The 23,675-nt window shown below is 39.1% G+C and overlaps 3 protein-coding genes across 4 annotated transcripts; 2 read left to right on the forward strand and 1 right to left on the reverse strand.

Annotated features, from left to right (window-relative positions):
- Window positions 1–2,335: 2,335 nt before the first annotated feature.
- gpsm3 (G protein signaling modulator 3) lies at window positions 2,336–6,162 on the reverse strand. The gene is made up of 5 exons (XM_042489939.2): window positions 5,817–6,162; window positions 4,882–5,404; window positions 4,433–4,598; window positions 3,413–3,660; window positions 2,336–3,223 (listed from the first exon to the last, which is right to left on the reverse strand). The coding sequence occupies exons 2-5, from the start codon at window positions 5,386–5,388 to the stop codon at window positions 3,083–3,085; spliced, it is 1,062 nt and encodes a 353-aa protein (XP_042345873.1). The 5' UTR covers window positions 5,389–5,404; window positions 5,817–6,162; the 3' UTR covers window positions 2,336–3,082.
- Window positions 6,163–7,490: 1,328 nt separating this feature from the next.
- pbx2 (pre-B-cell leukemia homeobox 2) lies at window positions 7,491–16,373 on the forward strand. The gene is made up of 8 exons (XM_042490155.2): window positions 7,491–7,817; window positions 8,466–8,539; window positions 10,369–10,613; window positions 11,311–11,501; window positions 12,540–12,675; window positions 13,289–13,430; window positions 14,480–14,574; window positions 15,576–16,373. Exons 1-8 carry the CDS (start codon window positions 7,576–7,578, stop codon window positions 15,654–15,656), a joined length of 1,206 nt encoding a protein of 401 aa, XP_042346089.2. The 5' UTR covers window positions 7,491–7,575; the 3' UTR covers window positions 15,657–16,373.
- Window positions 16,374–18,517: 2,144 nt separating this feature from the next.
- Window positions 18,518–21,026, forward strand: LOC121945812 (uncharacterized). 2 transcript variants are annotated; one of them, XR_015778063.1, is made up of 4 exons: window positions 18,518–18,762; window positions 19,101–19,196; window positions 19,794–20,688; window positions 20,813–21,026. XR_015778063.1 is itself a non-coding variant. In XM_088084901.1 (3 exons), the coding sequence occupies exons 1-3, from the start codon at window positions 18,688–18,690 to the stop codon at window positions 20,355–20,357; spliced, it is 735 nt and encodes a 244-aa protein (XP_087941027.1). In that variant the 5' UTR covers window positions 18,518–18,687; the 3' UTR covers window positions 20,358–21,026. The 2 variants fall into 2 exon arrangements, 1 of the variants encoding a protein (XP_087941027.1); XM_088084901.1 differs by having other exon boundaries at window positions 19,794–21,026.
- The last annotated feature ends 2,649 nt before the right edge of the window (window positions 21,027–23,675 follow it).

Consider the following 23,675-nt stretch of genomic DNA (forward strand, 5'->3'; position numbering starts at 1 on the left):
TGACGTCATCCGGTGGGTGGGGCTTACTTAAAAAGCGATCATGAATAAATTGAAAACAGCAAAATAAAATAAAATAAATTATATAAAATATGGTATAAAAATAAAAACAAAATAAAAAAACCAATAAATAATAAAAATAATAAAATGAGTAAAGATGCAATTAAATACATAAATAAATACAATAGAATTCCTAACTGGGCTGATATTCACATACAAATACTGTATTTCATTAGACATTTAAAACTTGTAAAAAAGGAAAAAGTATTGAAATTTATTCAAACACTCAATCATTTATGTGTCACATAGCTCTATTGTATCAATATTCAATATCTACCCCCCCCCTTAGCCCCCCACACACACGAGTAATTTTTATGTGTTATGTGTTTGTCAGTTTTGGGAGAGGCAGTTATAAAGTTAAAGTGGATTCACAGACACACTAGCAAGTACCCTCAATCATCAATAAAAATTATGACAAGAACATGTTGACCCGGGCAGTATCTTCCAAAGAAGGCCACGCCCTTACCAAAAATATATAGCCTATATATATAAAATACTGATGCATCCAATTGCACATTTCCATCTTGAAAGTGGAACTTGCATCTGCTAGGTTTCCTCCCTTTTGACTCTTTCACAATTTTGGTGTGGTCTCTTTTTTGCGTTTTGTGCTGTGCAGCTTTTCCTCTGTTCCTCTTCTTTGCTTAAAATGTTGGTCTTTATTCTGATGATTTGGAGCAGTGGTCAAGAAAAACAGGTTGTGTGACAGAATAATGACCATGTCATCAAGACTTTTGACCTTGTATCAGAAACGTACACTTTTTAATGAGTTTATTGATCACCCTTATTTTTTTCATTTTTATTATTTAAGAAAAAATAACCTTCAGAGGCAATATTTCTGTTTTTAATATCTCAATAATTTTTTTCCTTTGTTCAATGTGGATCTCAACCAGCAGTGTTGATGAAAGCGTTTCTATCAGATATCATACGTGTGTGTTCTGTTTGAGGAAGTGACACAGCGCTCTCTTGTCACCTCCAACCTAACTTCTGCAGACCGACCAGGACTTCCTCCGAAACTTTTCCTCTGAGCTGACTGGACTAAACACACATCAGAGGAGGTCACAGGTTTCCAGGGGGGCCCTTCTGGTTGGTGACAGTGTGGCCCTGGATTATTTTTGTGATTTTATTGTGATTGTCATATGCAGCACACTGTAACATCTGACTTGCTGATTTTTATTTAAAAGAATCTGAGAAACTGCCCTGAAAGTAGATTTAAGTACTACTTTATGGTTACTTTGTATCTAATCATGTAGTTTACTTAAAATATAGTCTTATTGACTTGATTTCGTGAAGTTGTTGCAACTTAAAAGTTACAATTTTGTGTGTGTGTGTGTGTGTGTGTGTGTGTGTGTGTGTGTGTGTGTGTGTGTGTGTGTGTGTGTGTGTGTATTCTGCTGGTTGCAAATTGGTCAGTTGTATTTAAATTTTCTTAAACAAAACAGAACCCCCAGGGCTCCAAACTTCATCACTGGCAAAAAAAGAGTTAAGTAGGGCTAAATTGTTTTGCTGAAGTTGCTACCACTTAAGAGGAACAAGGTAATTCCACTTGTCATTTTTAAGATGGAAAAACTTCATAAAATTAAGTAAGTACAGATAGATTTTGAGCAAATTTAACAATTAGATGTAAAATAAGCATAAATCAAGATTCATAGTTATATTTACTTTACTTTTTCAAGGTTTCCAAGATTATTTTGATCAACTTTCAGATTTTACAGCTCAGTTTTGCAAGTACATAAGGCTTTTAGAAACACGTAGTTGGATCAGTGTTAACAACCAATAGCCACAAATACTAGAGCAGTGTTACTGACACTGAAATTTACAGTTAGCCTGATATTTGTGTCTTTTTTTTTTGGGTCCACATTGAATGTGTAAGTCTTCTCTTTGCCTCTGAGTCCATAAAAATGACAAAATTCAGGAACTCTGAGATAACACCTGTTGTCAGTCCGTTCATTCTGTGAAACATTAACACCTTTATCTTTGCCTCATTTGTTCCTCAAATTGGACTTCACTACCTCGTCTCTTTTTATGTGAACGTTTCATGGTCGACAGGATATTTTAAAAAGATCAAGACAAGTTTGTGGGAATGTGACCTAGCAAAGGGATGAATAATGAAGAAAATAAAACAGCCTTTACACGTCTTTGTTATTATCACTGCTAAAATGCATGAAATTAAAGGCAATTACTGTGTTGATATGTAAAAAACAATGATAATGAGGATATTAGAGCATGCTAAAGCTCTTTTTTTCCTGGTATTTTGAACAAATGGAAAAATGCAAATGGCTCAGATACATATTTTGTTTATTTTCTGGAGGACATTCATCCATACACAGTCAAGTGTGGCCTTGGAGCTCTTATCTCCTTAACACCATCCCTGGTGTGTTTAATGTCTGCTGTACAAATAAGAAGAAACGACAGAGATCAGTAGACTGCCTCCCACGCATTAAGAACAGGAACACACACAAACTCATTCAACCACTCATCGCAGACACACAATAAAATACAAACTTTGCCAAAATAACACAGCATATCTCCTGATCCTATTATTAAGACAGAAAAGAATAGCTAACTAGCAGTAAACTCAATAATCTCATCAGGAATGTCCCTCAAGTCACAACAAAAGCTATGCTGATCAAACATTAGCGTTTTTGCGACAATCTCAAGAGCTTTAACCCTTTGAAACCTGAGCAAATTGGTTTAATTTCTTTCAGAAAAACATGGGAACAAGGTGATAAGCAAACCTAAGAAGACATGGCACAGAAAATTAGCCAGAAATGGGTTAAAAAAAACACAACAACAAAAAACAGCAAAGGACACAAATAAGCATATATATATATGTATATATATATAATTTTCCCCTGTTTTTGAAAGAATTCATACCAATTTGCTCATGTTTCAAAGGGTTAAACACTATCAGGAAGGATTATAATTCTCTTAAATAAAGCATCATCAAGGTCAAGAACGAAAACATCCTGTTTTAAGAGAACTCAGAAAGCTACAATACTGAAGTGCCACAGTTTTTTTTTCTATCTCAGGTTTGTAGCAAGCATGGTAATTCAGTCCTCTGCTCGTCCATGCGTCCTCCCTGGACCCTCAGGAGCAGGGAGAAGAAGTCCTCATCGTCCATGGGACCGGGAGCCCTGCTGCGCTGATCCTCCAGCCTGCCCTGTGCCTGTTGGGGTGGTAGGTAAGAGGAAAAAAATGCCAAAAATGATGTATATTTATAAGTCAGATAATTCTCCACTGAAGTGAAGGCATGGCACTGGGGTTTTGCCAGAATCTAACTTTTTTTTTTTTTGAAAAAACAAAGCTGACAAGTTGTTACATCATAAGAGCATCTAAACAAGTTCAGATTGCTCACCTGTGTCGTCAGAATCATGTTATACAGATCCTCTTTAGGCACAGGAACAGGCACAGGATCTGGCGCAGGTGCAGGCCTTCTCACAAGAGACAGTTGCTTTATGCTGCCTCTGAAACTTCTGGCTTTTATTTTTGCTGGTTGGGACTTTTCGAGCTGCGCCCTCTGGTCATCCAGCCGGCGAGCTTGAGCGGTGGCAACCAGGTCAAAAAACTCCTCTTTCTGCAGTGATGTCATGGAGGAAAAGACGACTGTGGAGACATGTGAGAGAAAAAAGCTTTGATGGTCAGGCGGCAGGAGACTTCAAGTGGTCAGTGGTCAAGGAAAGACATGGAAACATGCTGGTTGCAGGAGTTTCAAAACATTCTTGAGTCACGAAGTACGGGTAGTTTCATGTTCTTTCAGCTTGATCAACATGAGTCAGCATCACTTCATGGAAACAAACAGCTGCACCAGTTTCATCATGTAAACTAGCAATACTCCACTTGCTTTGCTTCGGGGGCCACTTTTGCAAAATGACATGAGGCTGCCAGTTGTAGCAGCCCCATACATGTTTTTAGGATTTTAGGATGTTTATAGAATTTCAATATGTTTCTTGGATTTTTGGACATTTACAGGATTATAGGGTGTTTCTAGGATTTTAGTATGTTTTGTGAGATTTTAGGATATTTCTAGGATTTTAGATATCCCTAGGATTTTAAGAATTTTCTCGGATTTTAGGACATTTCTAGGATTTTTGGACATTCTTGGATTTTAGGACGTATCTAGGATTTTAGGACCGGCTCTGTCGGGGTGCAGGGGATCCTCCACTGGCACTTTTTTTTGATAAACAATCTCTATTTTGATTCTGTTTCATGCACTCTGTTACCTTATGTATACTAGAAGTACAAAAACAACTCCCAGTGTGAATCTCTTTATTTTTATTGTGAATTTGAAAATGGTTGGGGCGCCACTCGGCTTTAAATTGAGTATCACTGGCGTGAACAGCATTAAACAGAGTGCGTCATCTCAAATTGCCCCCACCTCTGTTGGCCGGCTTGGTGGTGTTGGGCTCCGAGTGGCACCTCCTCCTCCTCATCCCACTCTCCAGCCTGAAGGAGCAGCGTTGGTCATTGAGCCGTCTCCCCTCCTGAAGGGTGCACAGCAGCTCGTAGAGCGCGTCTGGGAAGTCAGGGGTTAACCGGTGAGCCTGAGAAAACGCGGGTAGGTGGCAGAAAAAGTATGAGGGAGGGAGGAAAGGTTTCTCAGTGAGTGGCACAGACTGTTTGTTGGCACAGCAAAAACCATTCACTCAACTCCTACGTACTCCCACATGTTCTGTAACAAAATGAAACCTGCTGTTTTTTTTCCACCACGAGACTGTTTTTTTCGTAGCGTACATGGTGGCTGGTTGGTTAAGTCAAGAACATTACAAACACTTGCTACAATAGAGGTTATTTCAGAGCATGTGAAAGAGCTAACAGTCCACAAACCTTTTTTGGGTCCTCTTCTTGGCTTTGTGTCCCTTCAGGTGTCTCCTCGGAGAAATTTAACCTCTTTAAATCCACTTGAAGATCGTCTTGTGTAATCTCTTTATCCTCTGTGTCACTTTCAGGCTTTTCATGAATCCCCATCATCTCTTGTGTCTGCTCTTCACTCTCACTATTACCTTTGTTTTGTCCATCATTCTCAGTTTTCTCCTCTTGAGTCAGAACAACCTCCCCTATCTGATTGTCCCCTGAGTTGGTTTGTTTTTCCGGGTTCTGCTCCTCTAAACACATTTTACCTGCTATATCTTCTTCATTCGTGTCCTCTCCTACGTGTTCCTCTTCCTCTTTCAGAGTCGACTCTCCGCTGCAGCTCTGTGTGGTGAGTGAACTGCTCGCTGCCCCTGTCTCACTGTCTGTGACACTCTCGGTCATGTCTCCCTCTTCGGTGATGACTAGACTTTCCAGCGGTCCCTCTTCAGCCATTTCAACTTTGATCTCTGTGCAGTCCATTAATCCTACTGTCAGCCTTTGACAAGATGATACACAGAAACAGGGGTTAGGTCAAAGATCTTAAGGTCAAAGACTCTGACAGTCCCATTTTTAACACTTCAAACATCAAATGTATCAACTCTAAAGTTAAACTCGGAGTAAACACTGAGATTGCTACAGACCAGATGAGTCTTTCTGTTGCTATGAAATGTATGAAAAACCAGTCGAGCAGGTTCTAGCATGTTGACTACAGATGTTTAAGCTGAAAATCCGTAAGTAAATCAGATGTTCCTGTCTGACTTACTGTGAGGTGTGACAGAGAGATGACAAATTCTTGCTGCTGATTAGTTTCTTTTGTGTATTTATCCAAAAGTTTCACTGTAATTCTTGTTATTTCCCCCCTAAATATACCATAAAGTAAGAGTACATTTCAGTGATTTCTTTCTTACCTTAATTTTTCAACTTTGTCTCTTCAAAGCATCATCTCTTGAAGTCACAGACGGAGCACAGCATTTTTGGCTCGTCACTTGTCTTGTCAATATCTTTATGAAGAAAAAAAAACCCAGCTATGAAGAGTTTCACATGCTGACGTGACAAGCGCTCGCCCTCTCTGTCTGCCTTGCTACCTTCTCTCTCTCGTCTCCTCTCTTCCTGTTCCTCTTACCACAGCCCACCCTTATTTATTTGGCCCGCATCTGACAAGCCATGCTATTGTGAAATATTACCCTCTAAAGCAGAAGGAAACCCAGCCACACATTTGTTTAGTTTATACTTCTATAAGCAAAGGTTTTTGTCGTCTGAGATAAACCTATAGCTGTCGAGCCAGCTGTAAGCAGCTGCTGCTTTAACTGCTGCTCATTTGATTGTGACAGACCCAACTGCAACATGTTGAAACAGGCTGCAGTTTTTCAAACACTGCTGTGGTTTTGGCACACATCCTGTTGACTTGCAGCTGAAACAAGAAGTAGAGTGAGACAAGTGAGAGAAGCTTTCTAAGTGAGATTATCACATTAAACCGGAGGAATTAAAAAGCATCTGCTTTAATCTGTGGTTCTCTGTTGATGCTTGTAAATTGGATGACGATAGAGCGCATAATCTGCATTTCATTTAGTTGGATCTTATTTGTTATTCCCTAACACACATGCGCACACACTTCTGCTTTCTGAAAGTGCGGTGAGTGCAGATGTTTTGTTGTTGTGGTTGCATTTAACGCAGTAGTGTTGCTCCTCTGCTGCCTCAGAAAAGCACTGAGGATCATACACTATAGTGTAACGATACTCAATTTGTGCCCCACAGACTAAATCTGGCCCCCAACACATTGGGTAATGTTTTTGTAGAAGGTAAGGTAGAGTGCATAAAAAAGCATCAAAATAGAGCTTGTTTATAAAAGCACCTGTGGAGGATCACCCACATTCCCTGACTGAGGTCCTAGCTAAGCCCCTGATGTCCTAAAATCCTAGAAACTATCTAAAATTCTTGAAATGTCCTAAAATCCAAGAAAAGTCCTGAAATCCAAGAAATGCCCTTAAATTCTAGAAACATCCTGAAAATCATAGAAATGTCCTAAAATCCTTTTTAAAAAAAACTACCCATGTCCTAAAATTCTAAAAATCCTAGGAACACCATCAAATCCTAAAAATGTCAGAAAATCCTTGAAATATCCTGAGATCCAAGACATGTCCTGGGATCCCTGAAACGTCCTTAAATCCTAAAAGTGTCCTGAAATCCTTGAAATTTCTTAAAATCCAAGAATTGTCCAAAAGTCCTAGAATTGTTATAAAACCCAAGAAATGTAAAAAAATCTTAGAAATGTCCTAAAATCCTGGAAATGTCCTGAAATCCTAAAAACTGTCTTAAAATCCTATAAACATCCTCAAACCTAGAAACATCTTAAAGTCCTTGAAATGTCCCAAAAATCCTAGAAGTGTCCCAAAATCCTGGAAACGTACCGTAAAATCATAGTAAAGTCCTCAAATCCTACAATCCGGTATGGGGCTGCTGCGACTGGCCCCTGACCTCCTGTCATTTTTGCAAAAGTGGACCCCAAGCAAAGTAAGCTGAGTGTCCCTGCTGAGGTGTATTTACATGACTTGTACCTCTTTCTGTCAGTCGCTAGGGGACTGCTTTGTGCGATGCCTCGGATCAGGCTGTGCTGTGTGTCTGTGAGCACAGTTGGGCAGCAGTCGTCGCCACCGTGCGTCGCTGAAGATGTTGCAGCAGCAGCCTCTGACGGGCAACGGGCCCTCCAACGGCCGGGGACTCGGCTTGAGTGGCCACCCCGGGATGCATGCGCTGAACTCGGTTCACCAACCCTCGCAGCATCGGTCCGACGGAGGGGACTCGGGCCTCGAGGGCGCAGAAAACGGACACGAAACCCGCAGAGATATTGGTGACATACTGCAGCAAATAATGACCATCACCGACCAAAGTTTGGACGAGGCACAAGCGAAGTTAGTTTCCTTTAAATATTTTTAATCTCAACTTGACGCTTTTGCTGCTGTTTTGTTTTGCCGCTTTGACTCGCAGTAACAAAGTTTCCTGAACTTCAATCTATTGTTTAGATTATTTAGCCAGTAGTTAACTTATTAGCAAACGGTAGCTGGTGAACATAAAGTTGCTTTTGTTATTACTTTTTCAGATTAATATGCTGTTATGTTAGCCGATGCTAATTGTCTCTTTGCTGTCATTTACAAACACATATGTCTTTTAGCAGCGATACAAACGGAACGCTAGCCATTGTTAGCTTGCTAGGCTAACCAAAGCTAACTAGCTAAGGCTACAATAGGTAGCTAACAGGTAGCGCTAATGTAAACGTTAAAATTGAATTTTAATTCGCACAGCAAGACTCAATTATACGTTCAACAAATGGAAATACGATCTTACAGGCTAATGTTACCGTTATATACATCTTAATGCCAACAGTTGCCTCCTTAGCACTTAGCCAGTGAGAAGCTATCGGTTGCTAAATTAGCCATGCTAAAGGTAGTTGGTCAGTAATTTGTGTTTTTGTTTTGGTCAATTTGCATATCGTCACTCTGCCCCTGCTGACAGTTAGCCCGCCATGTTAACGAGAGAATCGCTCTTTTCTTTATGTCCAGGAAACATGCACTCAACTGTCACCGAATGAAACCTGCTTTATTCAGCGTCCTGTGCGAGATCAAGGAAAAAACCGGTAACGTTTTTATTTACCAGCGTTTTCTATGTTGTCAGTGTCGGCCATCCTGCACTTAAGTACAAACACGCCTTGCTGAGTTGTGATGTGCACTGGGCTTATTGCAGCGATATTAAACTGTGTTGACAGTGTGTCATCAGAAGCCAATACAATTATAAACACACACAACAGGAATCTGATTCTGGCTGTCAATAACTCTACATATTTACTTGAATTCTCAAAAACAAATATACAGGAAGATAAACTGAATAAGACATTATTTGGTTTAAAAATACTGACAACAGCTGGACAAATGGATACACAGTGCTTACAGGGAATACATTTTTAAGGTTGCTGGTAATTGGGCAGTGCAAGAGTTAAGCATAGTCCAACATTGCAACAGTTGATGTTACAATAATCCAAAATTGTTATTTCTATATATTTTGATCTATGCTTTATAATATAATCTGTACAAATCAAACAATATTTAATGGAATAAATACAAATAAAATGATCCTGCACAGCCACTGTTAAAGTTCAGGGTTCCTATGGCCATAAAATCCCAGGAAAAGTTATGAAATTTTAAGCATTGTTTTACAGGCCTGTAAATACTTGGAGATTAATATCAAGTTTAGTTGTTTTTTTTAAGCATGAAGGGGGGAGAGTAAGGGGATGACATGCAGCAAAGGGTCGAGGTTGGAATTGAACCCACAGCTGAGGATGCAGCCTCTGTACGTGGGGTGGCCCCTCACCGATTGAAACACTGGACGTCCAGAATTTGGGAAAAGTTTTGAAAATGCATTATTTTGGCTATCATATCAATTCTGTCCATAAAATTTCGCTAACATGTCAAACATCAAGCAAAATACATTGTATTTGAAATCTGCCAATGTGCCGCGTGAACATAGATTGGACCAGTGACTCATTTTCAACTGCCAAAAGTCATGGAAATGGATTTAAATATTATTGCAAACTTCTGAAGAAGTTTTGAAAATTCAACTTTGCAGAGCAAGATTGAACCAAAATCAGTTCTGACCCAAAAAATGCGCCAAAAAAGGAAATGCATTCATTAAAATAATCAGTTGAAAAGGACAGTTTGTTATCCCCTTGAAAGCTGAATAGATTGGCTTGATTTCTTTCAAAAACACGTGAAGAATGCAATCAGTAGTTTATGTAGAAAACAAACAAACAAGATAATGTCCAGAGAAAAAGTGATTTAAAATGATAATTCTCCAATAAAATATTTTAAAATACATAATAATGCTAATTATACATATATTTTCTGGACCTTTTCCCCCTAGCTTTTTAAACAATAATTTATTAGTCCCACATCAGTGAAATTCACAGGTCACAGCAGCTCAAAAGTCAGATGCAAAAGAATAAAGCAAAAATGTGAATGCTATAAAAGGATGAAAATATTACAAAAATATAAATTTGATAAAATGGGAAATACATTTATTTAAAATATGAAATCTATATTCACATTTCACTTATACAGATGCTGTGTGTCCAGTATTAATAGTTGCACAGGATAAGTAATATACACACGGTCTGTAGTATGTTGCTCCTGTATATTATTGCTACCTGCCTTTTTGCACTATTGTATCTTGCATATTTGTACATTTTTAATGCTGTATTGTTTTATGTGTTTGTATGTACCTTTGCTGTGTTTTAGATAAGCTGAAGACAGAATTCCACTGAGGTGGATGATTAAGTTTATCTTTATATTTATCTATTCACAGGACATAAGTCTAATGCTATTGTACGTTAACAAAACTTCAGCACAAACTCATGCAGTGCTTTGTTGATATTTCACTCACAAAACTAACAGACACTTGACTTATTGACAGGCCTGTCAATGAGGAACGCCCAGGAGGATGAGCCTCAGGATCCTCAGCTGGTGAGGTTGGACAACATGCTGCTGGCGGAGGGTGTAGCGGGGCCGGAGAAGGGCGGTGGGGCTGCTGCTGCCGTGTCTGCTGCCACCAGCTCAGGAGGGATGTCACCTGACAGCTCGCTCGAGCACTCCGACTACAAAAGCAAGTTGAGCCAGATTCGCAGTATCTACCACACTGAGCTGGAGAAGTATGAGCAGGTACCGTGTCGCAACAGGAGACGAGCGCTGACATTGCCTGTACACGCTTGCTTGTACTAAAGCTGCTCGCCAGAAGCGTAATCCATAGGCATGTTAGGTCTAGAGTTCAGCCACGTAACTTTAATTTTCCGAGGGAATACACTTCTGTCCTTATGTTGCTGATCAAAAAATGAGCCTCACATCTCTGTTTAAGAAGAGGCTGTTTGAGATTATCGGAGTAACACACATTCAAACCAAGCCAGATCGTGTGGTGTTATTCAAAACACCTTTCAGATCTGATGTGAAATCTACTACTTTGATTATACTCATCGGCAACATACATTCTTTCTGCAACATGAACTAAAACCTTCAAAATGTTGAAGTGGTTTTTCAAACGTGCTGCACATGTATGTATAAAACAACCCTTCCACAGTAAAGTTGTATAGTGCTAAGTGCTTTATGGAGCACTCAGATTACCTGCAGGACATAATACTTACACTAAGACCTTATGCTTATACATGCTTACTGACCAAAAGAGCAATACTAAACTGCTGATTTGCAACATTTTTCTTTGAGATTACATTTTCTTTTCAAAAACTTCAAAAATACACAAAGTTTTGATGAATCAAATCAAACCAACATGACATAATACACCCAGCTTCATTGCTTTGCGCTTTGCTGTCTTTCACTGTCCGCGGTGTAATGCACTCCCACCCAGGCATGCACTGAGTTCACCACCCACGTGATGAACCTGCTGAGGGAGCAGTCGCGTACACGGCCTGTGACTCCGCGGGAGATTGAGCGCATGGTTGGCATCATCCACCGCAAGTTCAGCACCATCCAGACCCAGCTGAAGCAGAGCACTTGTGAGGCAGTCATGATCCTGAGGTCCCGCTTCCTCGATGCCAGGTACACAAGTATCATGTTTTTTCTTCTTCTGTATAGTATAAAGTACTCACCCTGTAGGCCTGCACTGTGGCTCCGAGAAGGTTGCACCATGCTCTTTTTTTTAAGAAGACGTCGAAACAGACAAATGTGTCAAAATGTTCTTTTTTACATTACACATTTTCTAATTTGAAAAAGGTATTTATCAAAAAGTTGAGTTAAAAATAGTTGCTAATAACATTAATGACAGTAATATGCAGCTATACTAATGCCTCATTTTCAGAATTACTTTAATGTTAATTTGCACCTTGCACATTTGTAGGTAGAATATATTAATGTTTGATAGCATATACTACCACAAGCATATGAAATGATTATAGTAGCCATTTAGACTTGTGTATGAGTGTATACAAAGGGCAAAGGACACTTGACCACATCTTAGACTATAATACCTGTGTTGAAATGTAATAAAGAAAGGGTGGGAAAAAAATATTTTTTTTCTCAATATGTATCATCATCACTGAAAGAAGGGAAAGACGCTGCCGCCTCTTTTTTCATATCAATCAATTTCTCATCACACACATGCTCACAGGAATTTTTATCCCTTGTAACTCCTCAGATCAGTACTCAGCTTTGTAAATTACTTTTTAATTATGTATGCACCAAAAAAATGGAACAAGAGATATTGAAATTGGACAGATCATTTTAATTGTAAACTAGATTATATGGTTGTTATACAGTGTTCCTGTCACAGACATGATGGTTATTTATTCTTTGTATTTTCTGTATTTTGTTGTTATTACTGTTGTAATGTGTCCGTCCTTCATGGCAGATTTATTTGGTATCTGCAGTTTCATTGCGGTTTATCTTTCTTTCCTGACATTGCCAGTAATTATTTATTTGAATGGAATTTTCATCATTTTATTTAGATTGTTGTCACATGTTCTGTATCCTTCTTGCCTATATTAATTTGTCTTCACGGTATTGCTATAAAAGAGCTCAATGCTCAGTCAGTTTTCCCTCAACAAAAAATGTATTATGATTCTGTTTGTGTCTCATCAGACGCAAAAGGCGTAACTTCAGCAAACAGGCCACAGAGGTCCTGAATGAGTATTTCTACTCCCACCTGTCCAACCCTTACCCCAGTGAAGAAGCCAAAGAGGAACTTGCCAAACAATGTGGAATCACCGTCTCTCAGGTAAATCACCGGCTGTACTTTAAAGAACAATCAGCAATGGGAAGGTTGAGAGTTTTTTGGTGTTCTGATAATATCTGAAAAGGGCATTTACAGGATTCCCGCAGATCCTTAAAAGGTCTTAATAAACACTGAATTAATTAGATAAGGCCTTACTTGATATTAAATTGTCTTAAATAAGTCAAAATGTAATTGGTAACATCTTTTATATTTATTATTATTATATTGAAAAAACTGTCAAATTTTCCTTGCATGAATGTCACCAAAAAAGTCACAGGTTTTATGTCATAATATATTGTCCCTAATCATTGATTGTTAATTTTGTCTTAAATTTCATTGCAAGTGGCGTTAAAAAAGTCTTAAATTTAACGTGCCTTAAGCTGTTGAGAACCCTGATTTAACGTTTCCAAAACTGAGTGAACTTGAGTTTTAGTGTTTGTGAACAAATAAAGCAGCAGGTTTTCTGTACTCAAGCTTAAAGACACATCTTTTGTCAATAAAAACATGCTTAAGCATTTGTATGTGTTTGAATCTGTTGCTCAGTGTTGATCAACTACTCTTTAAATTTTAATAAATGCTGTACACTGAGGCTAGTATTGTGTTTTTTTTCTGCCAGGTCTCCAACTGGTTTGGCAACAAGAGAATCCGCTATAAGAAAAACATTGGCAAGTTCCAAGAGGAGGCCAACCTTTACGCCATGAAGACGGCCTTGGGGGGCAGACAGGGCGACGATTCCCCGCACACTCCCAACTCCACAGGTACGGAAAAGACAATAAAAGGTACTTTGTGCTACCGATGTCTCGAGGCAGTTTCAGCCTTCTCTGCCTCCGTTTGTCCGTCACCCAAAACTTGTCAGTCAAATGGCTGAACCTGAACACAATTTGTCGCCCGAGGCTGAGGAAACTGAAATGTTTGAAGCTGTCACGCATTGAGGAAGCAAGTAGAAAACAATGTGCCAGTTGTGGTTTGTGTCTGAACAGGTCTGCTGCACAATTATCTTTCCTTTAGCTTTTCTTTTTTTCACAGCGATGAAGTTTTTTTAGTGTTAACTAACGTTTGAATCATAATGTGATATCTGTGGAAGCAAGATGGCAAGATGCACGTGTTTGTACGTTGTAGGTTATTCTTCCCTTTTGGAAAACATCCTGACTCTGCATTTAACCTTTTAAAACCTGAGCAAGTTGCCATAATTTCTTACAAAAACATACAACTTAAAAAATGTCCCAAAAATGATGAAGAAACAAGTAAAAAGTTAAGAGAAAAATGCCTAAAAAAGAAAAACTAAAAAGAACAGGAAAATTACCTCAACAAAGTGCTAAAAAAATACATGTTTTTGTTTTTGACATAATTTTTAATATATTATTAAGAGAATTAAATATATAGTTTTCTGGATATTTTTTCTCATTATTTAATAATATCTCATCCGTCCCAGCTAATATTCTGATCATTTTCTTGTGACTTTTTTTTTGTTTGTTTGCAGTTTGCTGGACATTTCTTGCCAAGTTGCACATGTTTTTTTTCTGTGTTTTTTGAAAAAAATCAAACCAATTTCCTCAGGTTTCAGAGGTTTAAATGCAGAATGAAGTCGTCTTAAAGCAGCACAAGAAAACTGATGTCAGTTCAGGTGTTAAAGGGTTAAATATAAATTAAATAAAAATATAGAGTTCCATTATGTCTTACAGATAATCGCATATTTATAGTATTTCACCCTAAACTACTACAACACTGACATTTAAAAATGGACTGTTAAAACAGGTTTGTTACTTGTGAGTACTGAGGCTGCTCTCTCGTTTTTGACTTTCTTTAGGGTCTGGGTCCTTCTCTCTGTCCGGGTCAGCTGACCTGTTCCTGGGGGTTCCACCTGTGAACGGCGAGCACTCTGCTTACCAAATGGGAGTGCAGGTAAACCACTCATCAAAGTTATACACACATATAAATGATAATGATGGAGACATTGTGTATTTTTGGGGGGCATTGTTGGCTTTGGTCTCTTCAGGATATTTGTTGACAATAAGAAAAATCTTGGATAACTTCAGCCTTATTCTTTAAGGATTTCAGATTGTTTCATGTCATAATTTCAGTTTTTCTTTATCTGCAGCTCCCATAGTAGATATTTTACGTTACTGCCAACAAGGGCTCAAATTAACTTTAAATAAGTAATAAAAATGAAAGTAATAATAAAAATGAATAGTGAATAGTAATTTAAACATCTTTATGCCCTCTTTTTTTCTTTTCACTCTGTTTTACTTTATATTACGTCGGGTTCATTGTTGGAGGAACTTTTAATGACTTAAAATTCTCCTTAAATGTGCTCATTTTAAAAAGTCATGTCAGAGAGGTGCGTTTTGTTCTTTTTGTTTTTTTAAACATGTAGAGTTATAACTTTTTGGCTGAATTTAACATTGTATTTAAATGTTAGTCTAGTTCTGATCAGAAAATGCTACGTGATGGTGTTTATCTTGCTTGTCGACAAGTCCAACATCCGAGACAGAACAAACAGGTGGGTGCGAAACAGCTGGCCTGTTAATCCTATTCAGCATGCAGCTCTGAGGTCTGTGATGTCAGTGTTTTCCAAAAAGCACCTGGTGTTGTTAACGTCATTACCTTGAAATACAGTATCACACAACTTTGCCAAAACTTTTTGTGATGGATTATCTATCTCAAATTAGTTTCACACTTTTTCTGGAGTTTTTTTTTTTCACTCATGAACTGTGACAGCAGCTTCTGAGAAAACATCTTGCGATTGTGTCGAATAGTTGACAGTGATGTTGCACTTTTGTTGGTGTTAAGGTGTGAAAACCAACAGACGATGTTCTGAAAAATGACACAATGACAGAGGTGCAATGCAGGCACACGTCATGTTGTTCTCTGACTTCTTTGTTGTTTCTCTTTCGATTCCTCAGGCTAACGGGAACTGGCAGGGTCGAAACTCGCCCCCGTCCGGCGCCTCGCCCCACACCGACCACTCGGAAAACTCTGACTGAGCCCACTGGCACAGAACGACAGCGACGGAAAGATTGACGACGGAAAAGACAGAAAGAATGATATCACACTTCCCACTTGGCTGCAGTTGTTTTGTACGTTGTTTGGTTTGATTATTTTAAATGTACATTGTTTTGTTTTCTTTTCTTAACGCTCAGCGTGGGTCATTATTATGTTTGAATGATCAGCTGAGTGCACGGATGGTAGAGTGAAAGTGTGTGTGTGTGTGTGTGTGTGTGTGTGTGTGTGTGTGTGTCGTGAGCATGCAGGTGTGGTTTTATTATCATGGTTGTAGGGTTTGTTTTCCACTACTTTTGACATGTTACTGAGGTGTGTTTGTGGTCGGGGAAGGGGAGGGAGGGGACAGCATTATCATTGTTTTTAGCACACTATATCATTATTATTAATATTATTGCTGTTTTATTATTAGCGCTACAACTACTTTCATTTTAACAGCTCAGAAAGAGAGAATGCATTTAGTGAATGAGAGGACAATAGAGAAAAATCCAAAGATATTGTGTGTTTGTTTCTCTGTTTTGTTTTTGTTTTGTGTTTTTTTCTACCGGGCTTCTGTGTCCCTGTAAAATGAATGAGGCGTGTGTGAGTCCATATCAGTGGTTTGAATGAGTATATCAACAGTGCTGTCTTTTTTCTGTACAGTGAAACACCTGTATTCTCTCTACCTCTTTTACAATAAAGACTCTCTGTATTCACAACCACATGGTGATCGCTGCAGCTTATGTAGAGTCTTTTATAATGTTAAGTATGCTGGTTCATCTAAATTACAAAAGAACCCAGACATTAACCCCCAACTGTATCCAGCAAAGGAAATATTTTGGTTTAATTATGCCTCTGTAATGGTGATAACCGTGACTCGAGGCATTGTGTTTGGGTTTCCTGTTTGTTCATATGTCCCATTTTCGTGAACGCGATATCTCTAGAGCACCTTGAGAAAATTTCTTTCCATATTACACAAATGTTCACAAGGACTCAACAATGAAATTAATAGATTTTGGTGGTCATAGGTCACAGATCAAGGTCACTGTGACCTGTCAATCTCAATGTTGTGAATGAGATCTCTTTAAGGGAATTTCTTCAAATTTGGCACCAACATCCACTTGGACTCTAACTGATTAGATTTTTGTGGAGTTAAATATGGATTCATGCGCTCCTGCCATAATGCAATCAAGGCTGTTAAATAATCTTCATCTGCAAAGAACCCCTGAGGGCCCTCCGAGTCAAACCACTTGTTCAAAGAGCTGCCACGTGCGTGTCGTCACCGTCGCTCTGCTTTCCCACGGAAACATCAAAGGGTCTTCACGCGCAAATGTCGAAACAACTGTGGCGCTAAATGGCGCGCCAGCACAAGACAGCTGCCCAAAAGGCACGCGTGGTCTATTGTGACGCGGAGCTGTGAATGCAAAACTGTTAAGCCGTTGTTGCACCTTCACCGCGCGTGACTGACTAACAAATGCAGAGGCGTCAAGTGTGAGTGGCAAAGTGTCAGCACGGGCAGTAAGTGATCGCAAAAGCAGGGAGAGAAAAGAAAAAGAAAGAAAGCAAAAATAACCACTCAATGATGCTGGTGAGCCAAGTCTCATCAATGATTTTGACATTATAAGAAGAAACAGGTTATTATTTCTCAAGTTGGTTCGATAAAATGTAGAAATGTCATTATGGACAATACATTTCACATGTTTTGGTGCGCTAACATCTTAGTTTTCCATATTTGAATCATTATCATATTAAGGACTGACTATTGCAATATTTGGAATATAACTGCATGATAGGGAATACACGATATACATATTATTTGCATTATATATATGGTGACACTATAGTCCTGAACCTTAAGTCCTCAACTTTGAGCTTTGAGTCGTAATAAACCAGCAGAACAGGTGGATAGAAGTACTCGCGCCTCAAATGGCAAACAAATGGTTTACGCGCGCTCTGTGGCGCAGCTGCACAGACTTTACATCCAACTGTTCAGGCATAATGCATATTAGGCAACTGATATCACAAGCAGAATAGATAAACCTGAGGTTACACCAAAACGTATTTTAAACAAAATTTTAAAATGCATTTATGTTTACATACATTACAGTATATGCATTTATGTACAAAAACATATGTATCCCTCATATTCACCCTTAAAGTCCTGTGTGGGAAACGAATAATCGAATATGCACATATTACATATTTTATGAGAGAATTAACATATTTGCTGCATGCTTGCATAAAGAAGTTGAAACATGTGTGAAACAAATATATTAATCTCAAATGTGTCCATATACTGTATATAAAGTTATGTGTATTTAAAATGTATGGGCATATATGGCTATATATCAGATTTTTCTATTGTCTGTGCTTCATCCCACACTTTAGTGCCACAGGAACTTAAATAATGAATATGGATCTTAAAATAGTCCTCCAGATGTGTTAACTTGTGGTTTCTTTCGCTTTTGTGTTTTTATTGAAATGGAAAAGAAGCAATCCTCAAATTATCATACATCACTGAGTTTTAGTGAAACCGTGTTGCGAGACCACAGGGCAAGGTTAACAGCCAGCTTTTACGCGTTAAGCAACACTGTTTTCATTCCAAATAAAACTAATGTACACTAATTTTCTATATTTTAAGGTAACATCTCAGATTCTGTGTTTTCCTGTAATTTTACGCATTACTTTTACGCAGGGGTTTGCGCGTAATATGCAAGTTTTTGTCTTTTTTTATTTAGTTATATTTATTTATTTTGCATTTTAAGCATGCGCTTATTTGTTGTATAACTGTGATACATGTGTTACTGTGATTTTTTTTTTTTAACGTGAATTAAGAAAAGGTGGGATCGAGCAGCTGTGGGGTGGGGTGGAAGTTGCTCGGGGAGGCGGGTGCGATTGTAAAGTTTGGTCGGCTGGTGGGAGGAGTCTGGGGGTAAGACTGTAGGGCGGTAAAAGTAGCAGCCGGAGACAAAATCCTCATTTCCTGATCAGTTACACTGTGAGGGGACATCCCACTGGACCTGTTACCACTGGATAATGAGTGACCGAACAGGACCATCGGCTACAATGAGTGTGTTACAGGAAAAGGAGGATGCAACGAACGAAAGAAAGGTAAAAATTTATTTTAATACATGTTTTATACATTGTTTTTATGAAGACTACAAACAACGACTGCTATTTTTAATTTTAATTATTTTATTTTTATTTTTATTTTAAATCACTTAAGCACAGTGGTTAATCTTTCAGGAGTCTATATTAAAAACATTTAAGCATACAATAATTCACAAACAGTCTGACACAAACTGTACGAGTGGTTGAAAATACAGAAGTGTCCTAGAAAACATTGACCTCAAAGCTGGGGAGACAACTTTTTAACTGAAGTCAATAAAACTGAATTACCCGCAAATGTACATCTGGTTCATCCTTACAACGTTTTTCTTTTGTCTTAGTTGATAAAATCTCAGGTGGAGAAACGTCGCCGGGAGAGAATGAACCGCAGTCTGGAGCGTCTCAGGACCATGCTGCTTCAGGAGCCACAACAACCGGTAAAAAAATAAATATGAAATTAAAAAATGTGTAGACGATATTAACGACTTAATGAAGTTTTCAACCTTATCAAAGTTTTTGTTGAAACTATATTAATAGAACTGGGGATAAAGAATACAATTAAATAGCAAAACATCACTAAATCCCCCCAATTATGTTGTGGAAAAGTTACAAATATTAATGTTTGAATTCGTCCTCAACTTAAAGTTGTGGTTTAGATTCATGTATATAATATTTTTTCCACTTTTGTGTTTCTTTTTAACGGATCTACGTTTAGAAATACCATTTAAATCCTAAATGTTCTATGATGATGAAATATAACTTAAATTTCCTCCATTTTCAAAATGTGTATTTTTCTTCAGTTTTACGCATGACTTTTTATGCACGGTTTTGCATGTAATGTGGAAGGTTTTCGTACTTTAAATCATGTCATTTTATTTCTGTATTGACTCTCGTGTGTGTGTGTGTGTGTGTGTGTGTGTGTGTGTGTGTGTGTGTGTGTGTGTGTGTGCGTGTTTACCTCGAGCTGACAATATATTCATGCCTCTCAATTTAACCAGCATACTCCATTGACTCATATTGATGTTTTCCTGCAGGTTGGGACTCAGCACAGAGTGGAGAAAGCGGAAATACTGGAGCACACAGTCCTGTTTCTGCAGAACACCGCCAAAGGAGACAAGACGAGAGCTGGAGGTGGTGTCATTGGTGGTGGTGGTGGAGGAGGAGGACGAGGAGGCCAGAAATACTCCTTCCAAGACGGCTTCTCCACCTGCCTGCAGAAAGCTGCTCAGTTCCTGGGACCTGATGGGAAAGGCCTGTGGCTCGGAGCAGCACTGAATGCGTCTTTTGCTGCTCGCTTCTCCCGCTCAGACTTTGATTCTGCAGGCGCCCAAAAGAGAACTGAAGCCCGTTCCTCCTCCAGCTCTCTGTCACACACAAAGTCCATCCTTCGGATGCTGAGGCTAAAGTCCAAGCACAGACTGCATGCACGAGCCGTAAGTCATCCGTACCGGCTTCCAGTGCAGCAGGAACCCCCCAGAATTCCCCAACATCCCCAGAGACAAAATCAGGTTGAGCTCAGGGTGGAGAGAGGAGCGACCAAACAGAGCCCGTCCCAGAGCCACCCGGACAACCAGACTCTGTGGAGGCCTTGGCCCTGATCACCAGGCATGGACCTCCTGAAACTGAACTTTCAATAACTTTAATAACAAATTGATATTCACTGGTGCCAACCGTACTGTTCCTGAATGAATACTTTCATTGTAATCTAGTGAACACCGACCTTTGGTCCTCTGTTAACTCCTCACAGTTTTGGTTTTCAACCTCAAAGTCTGTAAATAATGTAAAAATGTAACTTGTGCATGTGCTGTATGTGTGATAGGGTTGACTCACTACTCGCAGTCAGTGGGGCAGCCATGTATTCTGCCTGCAGGCGCAGGGACTCTCCCAGAGTGGGACACACTGCTGCTGTGCTGAGGAGCGAGTTCAGAGGTGAGTATCACGGAGCTGAAGAGTTTCTGTCCTCTTTCAGATTCTGCTCCAAACCATCTGATACATGTATGACTCGAGATACTGAAGTCAATAATGACTGAGTGTCCATCCATCACATTTTCAGGTGTGGGACCTCAGGGTTCGAGGCTGGGAGAGCCCCATGAAGCCCCTCACGTTCACCTGAGTGCCACGATGGCATTCATGACACCTGTGTGTCTTGTATTTTCTATAAATGAAACATCTTGTCTATTTTGCACACTAATTTATTTGGGATGTCTCCCTATGGTGAGAACAATTCTTTTTTTTTCTTTTTTTTCCTTTTTACAATAAAAACTATACAATAAAAAGTATGGTGTCACGTTTTTTTTCTTGATGCAAGCTACAGGCCTTTGGTTTGCTCTGATGTTGACAGCTCTCTTTAGAGTCAGAGGTGTGAAGCATGGTGTCCTGCAGAGCTGCATCCTCCAGGGTGTGAAATCTGGCCAGTTCTGTATCAGCTCTCACTTCAAAGACATCAAAGATAACCCTTCTCACACATCATTCACTCAGTTTTAGTGCCCTTTGAGATTTAACCAATAACTAAAAAAGCAGAGACCAGAGAATCCTGTACAACAAATTTACCTCAAAAAGTAAAGAAATTAAACATTTTAAAAACAGAATTCTTTAAATATGCTTGCATTAAACAACCCTTGTAGAGTGTGCTCTACGTTTTGTTCTCAGAAAAGTCTGACAAAACATGCTCTACTTCTAAAAGTCCAATTTGTTTTAATATTATGTCTTATATAATTGCTGTGTTACAATAAATTAACCACATAACTTACAAGTTGCAGTTAAACTGTTGGAAAAATTCACTTATTTACTTTCTCCTGGTTATCTACAGTCTAACTTTCAATTCTGCACAACACGTATAAATAAAATAAAATAAAATATATCTTCAGCAGACTCTACCTAACAGGATTGAATTTTAATATCTGTCCACGTTTGTTTTCACTGCAGTTAGTATTCATTCTCTCACTATCATCGCCCCCAGCTGCTCACAGGTCATTTGTTTTCTGCGCGTGTCCGGTGTAAGTTGACAGAAAACAAAACGTGTCTTAACACCTCCTGCAGCCCTTTGAAGCCCAGTCACACTCAGAGTTGTCTCATTAAGGCTGTCTGATTATTGATTTTTTTGTTCCCCCCGGAAAGTACATTTTTGGATTGTTTATCAAACGTATTTTATTTTAGAAATTCGGTGATCAGAATCAATGGAAAGAAAAAAAATTCAAAGAATCAAATAAGAATTCCTGAAGCCCAGCAGTCTTGTTTAATTGTGCTTTGGCTCACGACCCTGCAGTTAATTATTGATTATGAAAAACGCAAGAGCACTTTATTTATGAAGGAGTTTGTCTCCATGTTTGGCTGAAATGAATCTATAGACTAAACAAATCCAAACTAAACAGGGAAAGTTATCGGTCCATTCAGTAAAATATTGTCTTGTTTTACGAAAATACAATAGCCTGCCTTTTACCAGTAGAAGATCCTCTTTATTAAAAGTGGCGTCTAACGTGCAACAGCATAAGAGATACTTCTCCGTCTCATTCTCGTGGGAAAGAACGCGAAGCACCTATTTGCACTTCTGCATCATTAAAATAAGTGTGTGGAGGACTGCGAGCTTTCAGGTTCCCACACACACACTTACACGCGCCGGCCACTCAAATGCAAATTACGCACAGAGCTTGCTGCATCATGTTACTTTTCTTCTTACACATACTCGTTAGTTGAGCTCAGTTTTGGTAAAGAGCACTTGGCAAAATGTTTCCAGGAAAAACTAAATAAGCCCTGCCTCAGCCTCTACTCTCTGTCTGTGGCTTAATTATTAAAATGAAAACCAGCCGGACTCCACTGCTGGTTTAACAAGTGACTTTGCATTTAAGATAACAGATTCTGTTGGCTTGTAGCTTCGTCCTGGATATTTGTGACTTATAGTAATGGCATTTGCATTTTCTCTCTGTCTTGCTTGCTGTTTTTCTATAGTTGTAACGCAATCAGTCAAATGTTAAGCGTTTTCGAGTTTGAATTGGGTGTGAAGTGGTCGCGTGCTGCTAGAGCTGCTGCACGTGTCTGTCCCAAAGGGCTTCGTGAATTTCAGAGTTTATCAGATAACAAAGAGACACGACTGGAAGACAAGCGCTTAAGTAAAACGTCTGACTTCTTTCATCACTGCAAAACGGACTGCTCCAGCAAATGCGCATAAACTGTGCAGGGAGAGTGGGTCAAATGGTGAAATGTTCTCCAAACCAGATGGCAGTAAATATAAACAAATGTCATTTGTTCGAAACAGCAACGTGCAGACAAATGTTGAATAAGTGTGACTGTGGGATAGTGTCCCCCAACTCTTTCGCATCATGGAAGCGTGGAGCAGGAAGCTCCATCCACTTTATTACCTGTTAAAACGGATACTTCACTCACAAAGTGTGCTTGGAGGAGAAGTGACTCTCATGTTCCCACGGGCACGCGGGGCTCTAAAAAATAAATGTTACAGGGTGTGACGAGTAAAAAAATGTTTTGTCATTTTGTTTTAGCAGCGGAACTTATCACATTAATTGGAATGTCCGTGCGTAAAAGGACAGACTTTACGCGCCTTGCTGTTACAGTTTCACTTGACAAAATGTCATATACTTAAAAATAGAGGGAGAAATGAGTTCTTGGTGGATGATCTGACAACAGATGACACAACTACTTGATTCAGTTTTATTTGCTGAGTTTGTTAGACTGTCCACACCGAAAAACATTCAGTAATTAGTAGCTCCTTCAACGCTGTCTCATGGGAAAGTTGCGCAGGGAGCTGAAGTCACCTTTTATTACCTGTCAGAATCGATACAAAGAGCCTTTGGGGGAGAAGTGGCTTTGAGATTCCCACGCGTTGCTTGTCATATGTGAAATGCGCCGCCATTTGGGGTTTAATCTCATTATTTCACACGTATTTGCAAAGCCGTGCGTAAAGC

Source organism: Plectropomus leopardus, chromosome 11 (assembly GCF_026936395.1).
Source record: "Plectropomus leopardus strain MGB_pleo_1.0 chromosome 11, ASM2693639v1, whole genome shotgun sequence".
Lineage (NCBI taxonomy): Eukaryota > Metazoa > Chordata > Actinopteri > Perciformes > Serranidae > Plectropomus > Plectropomus leopardus.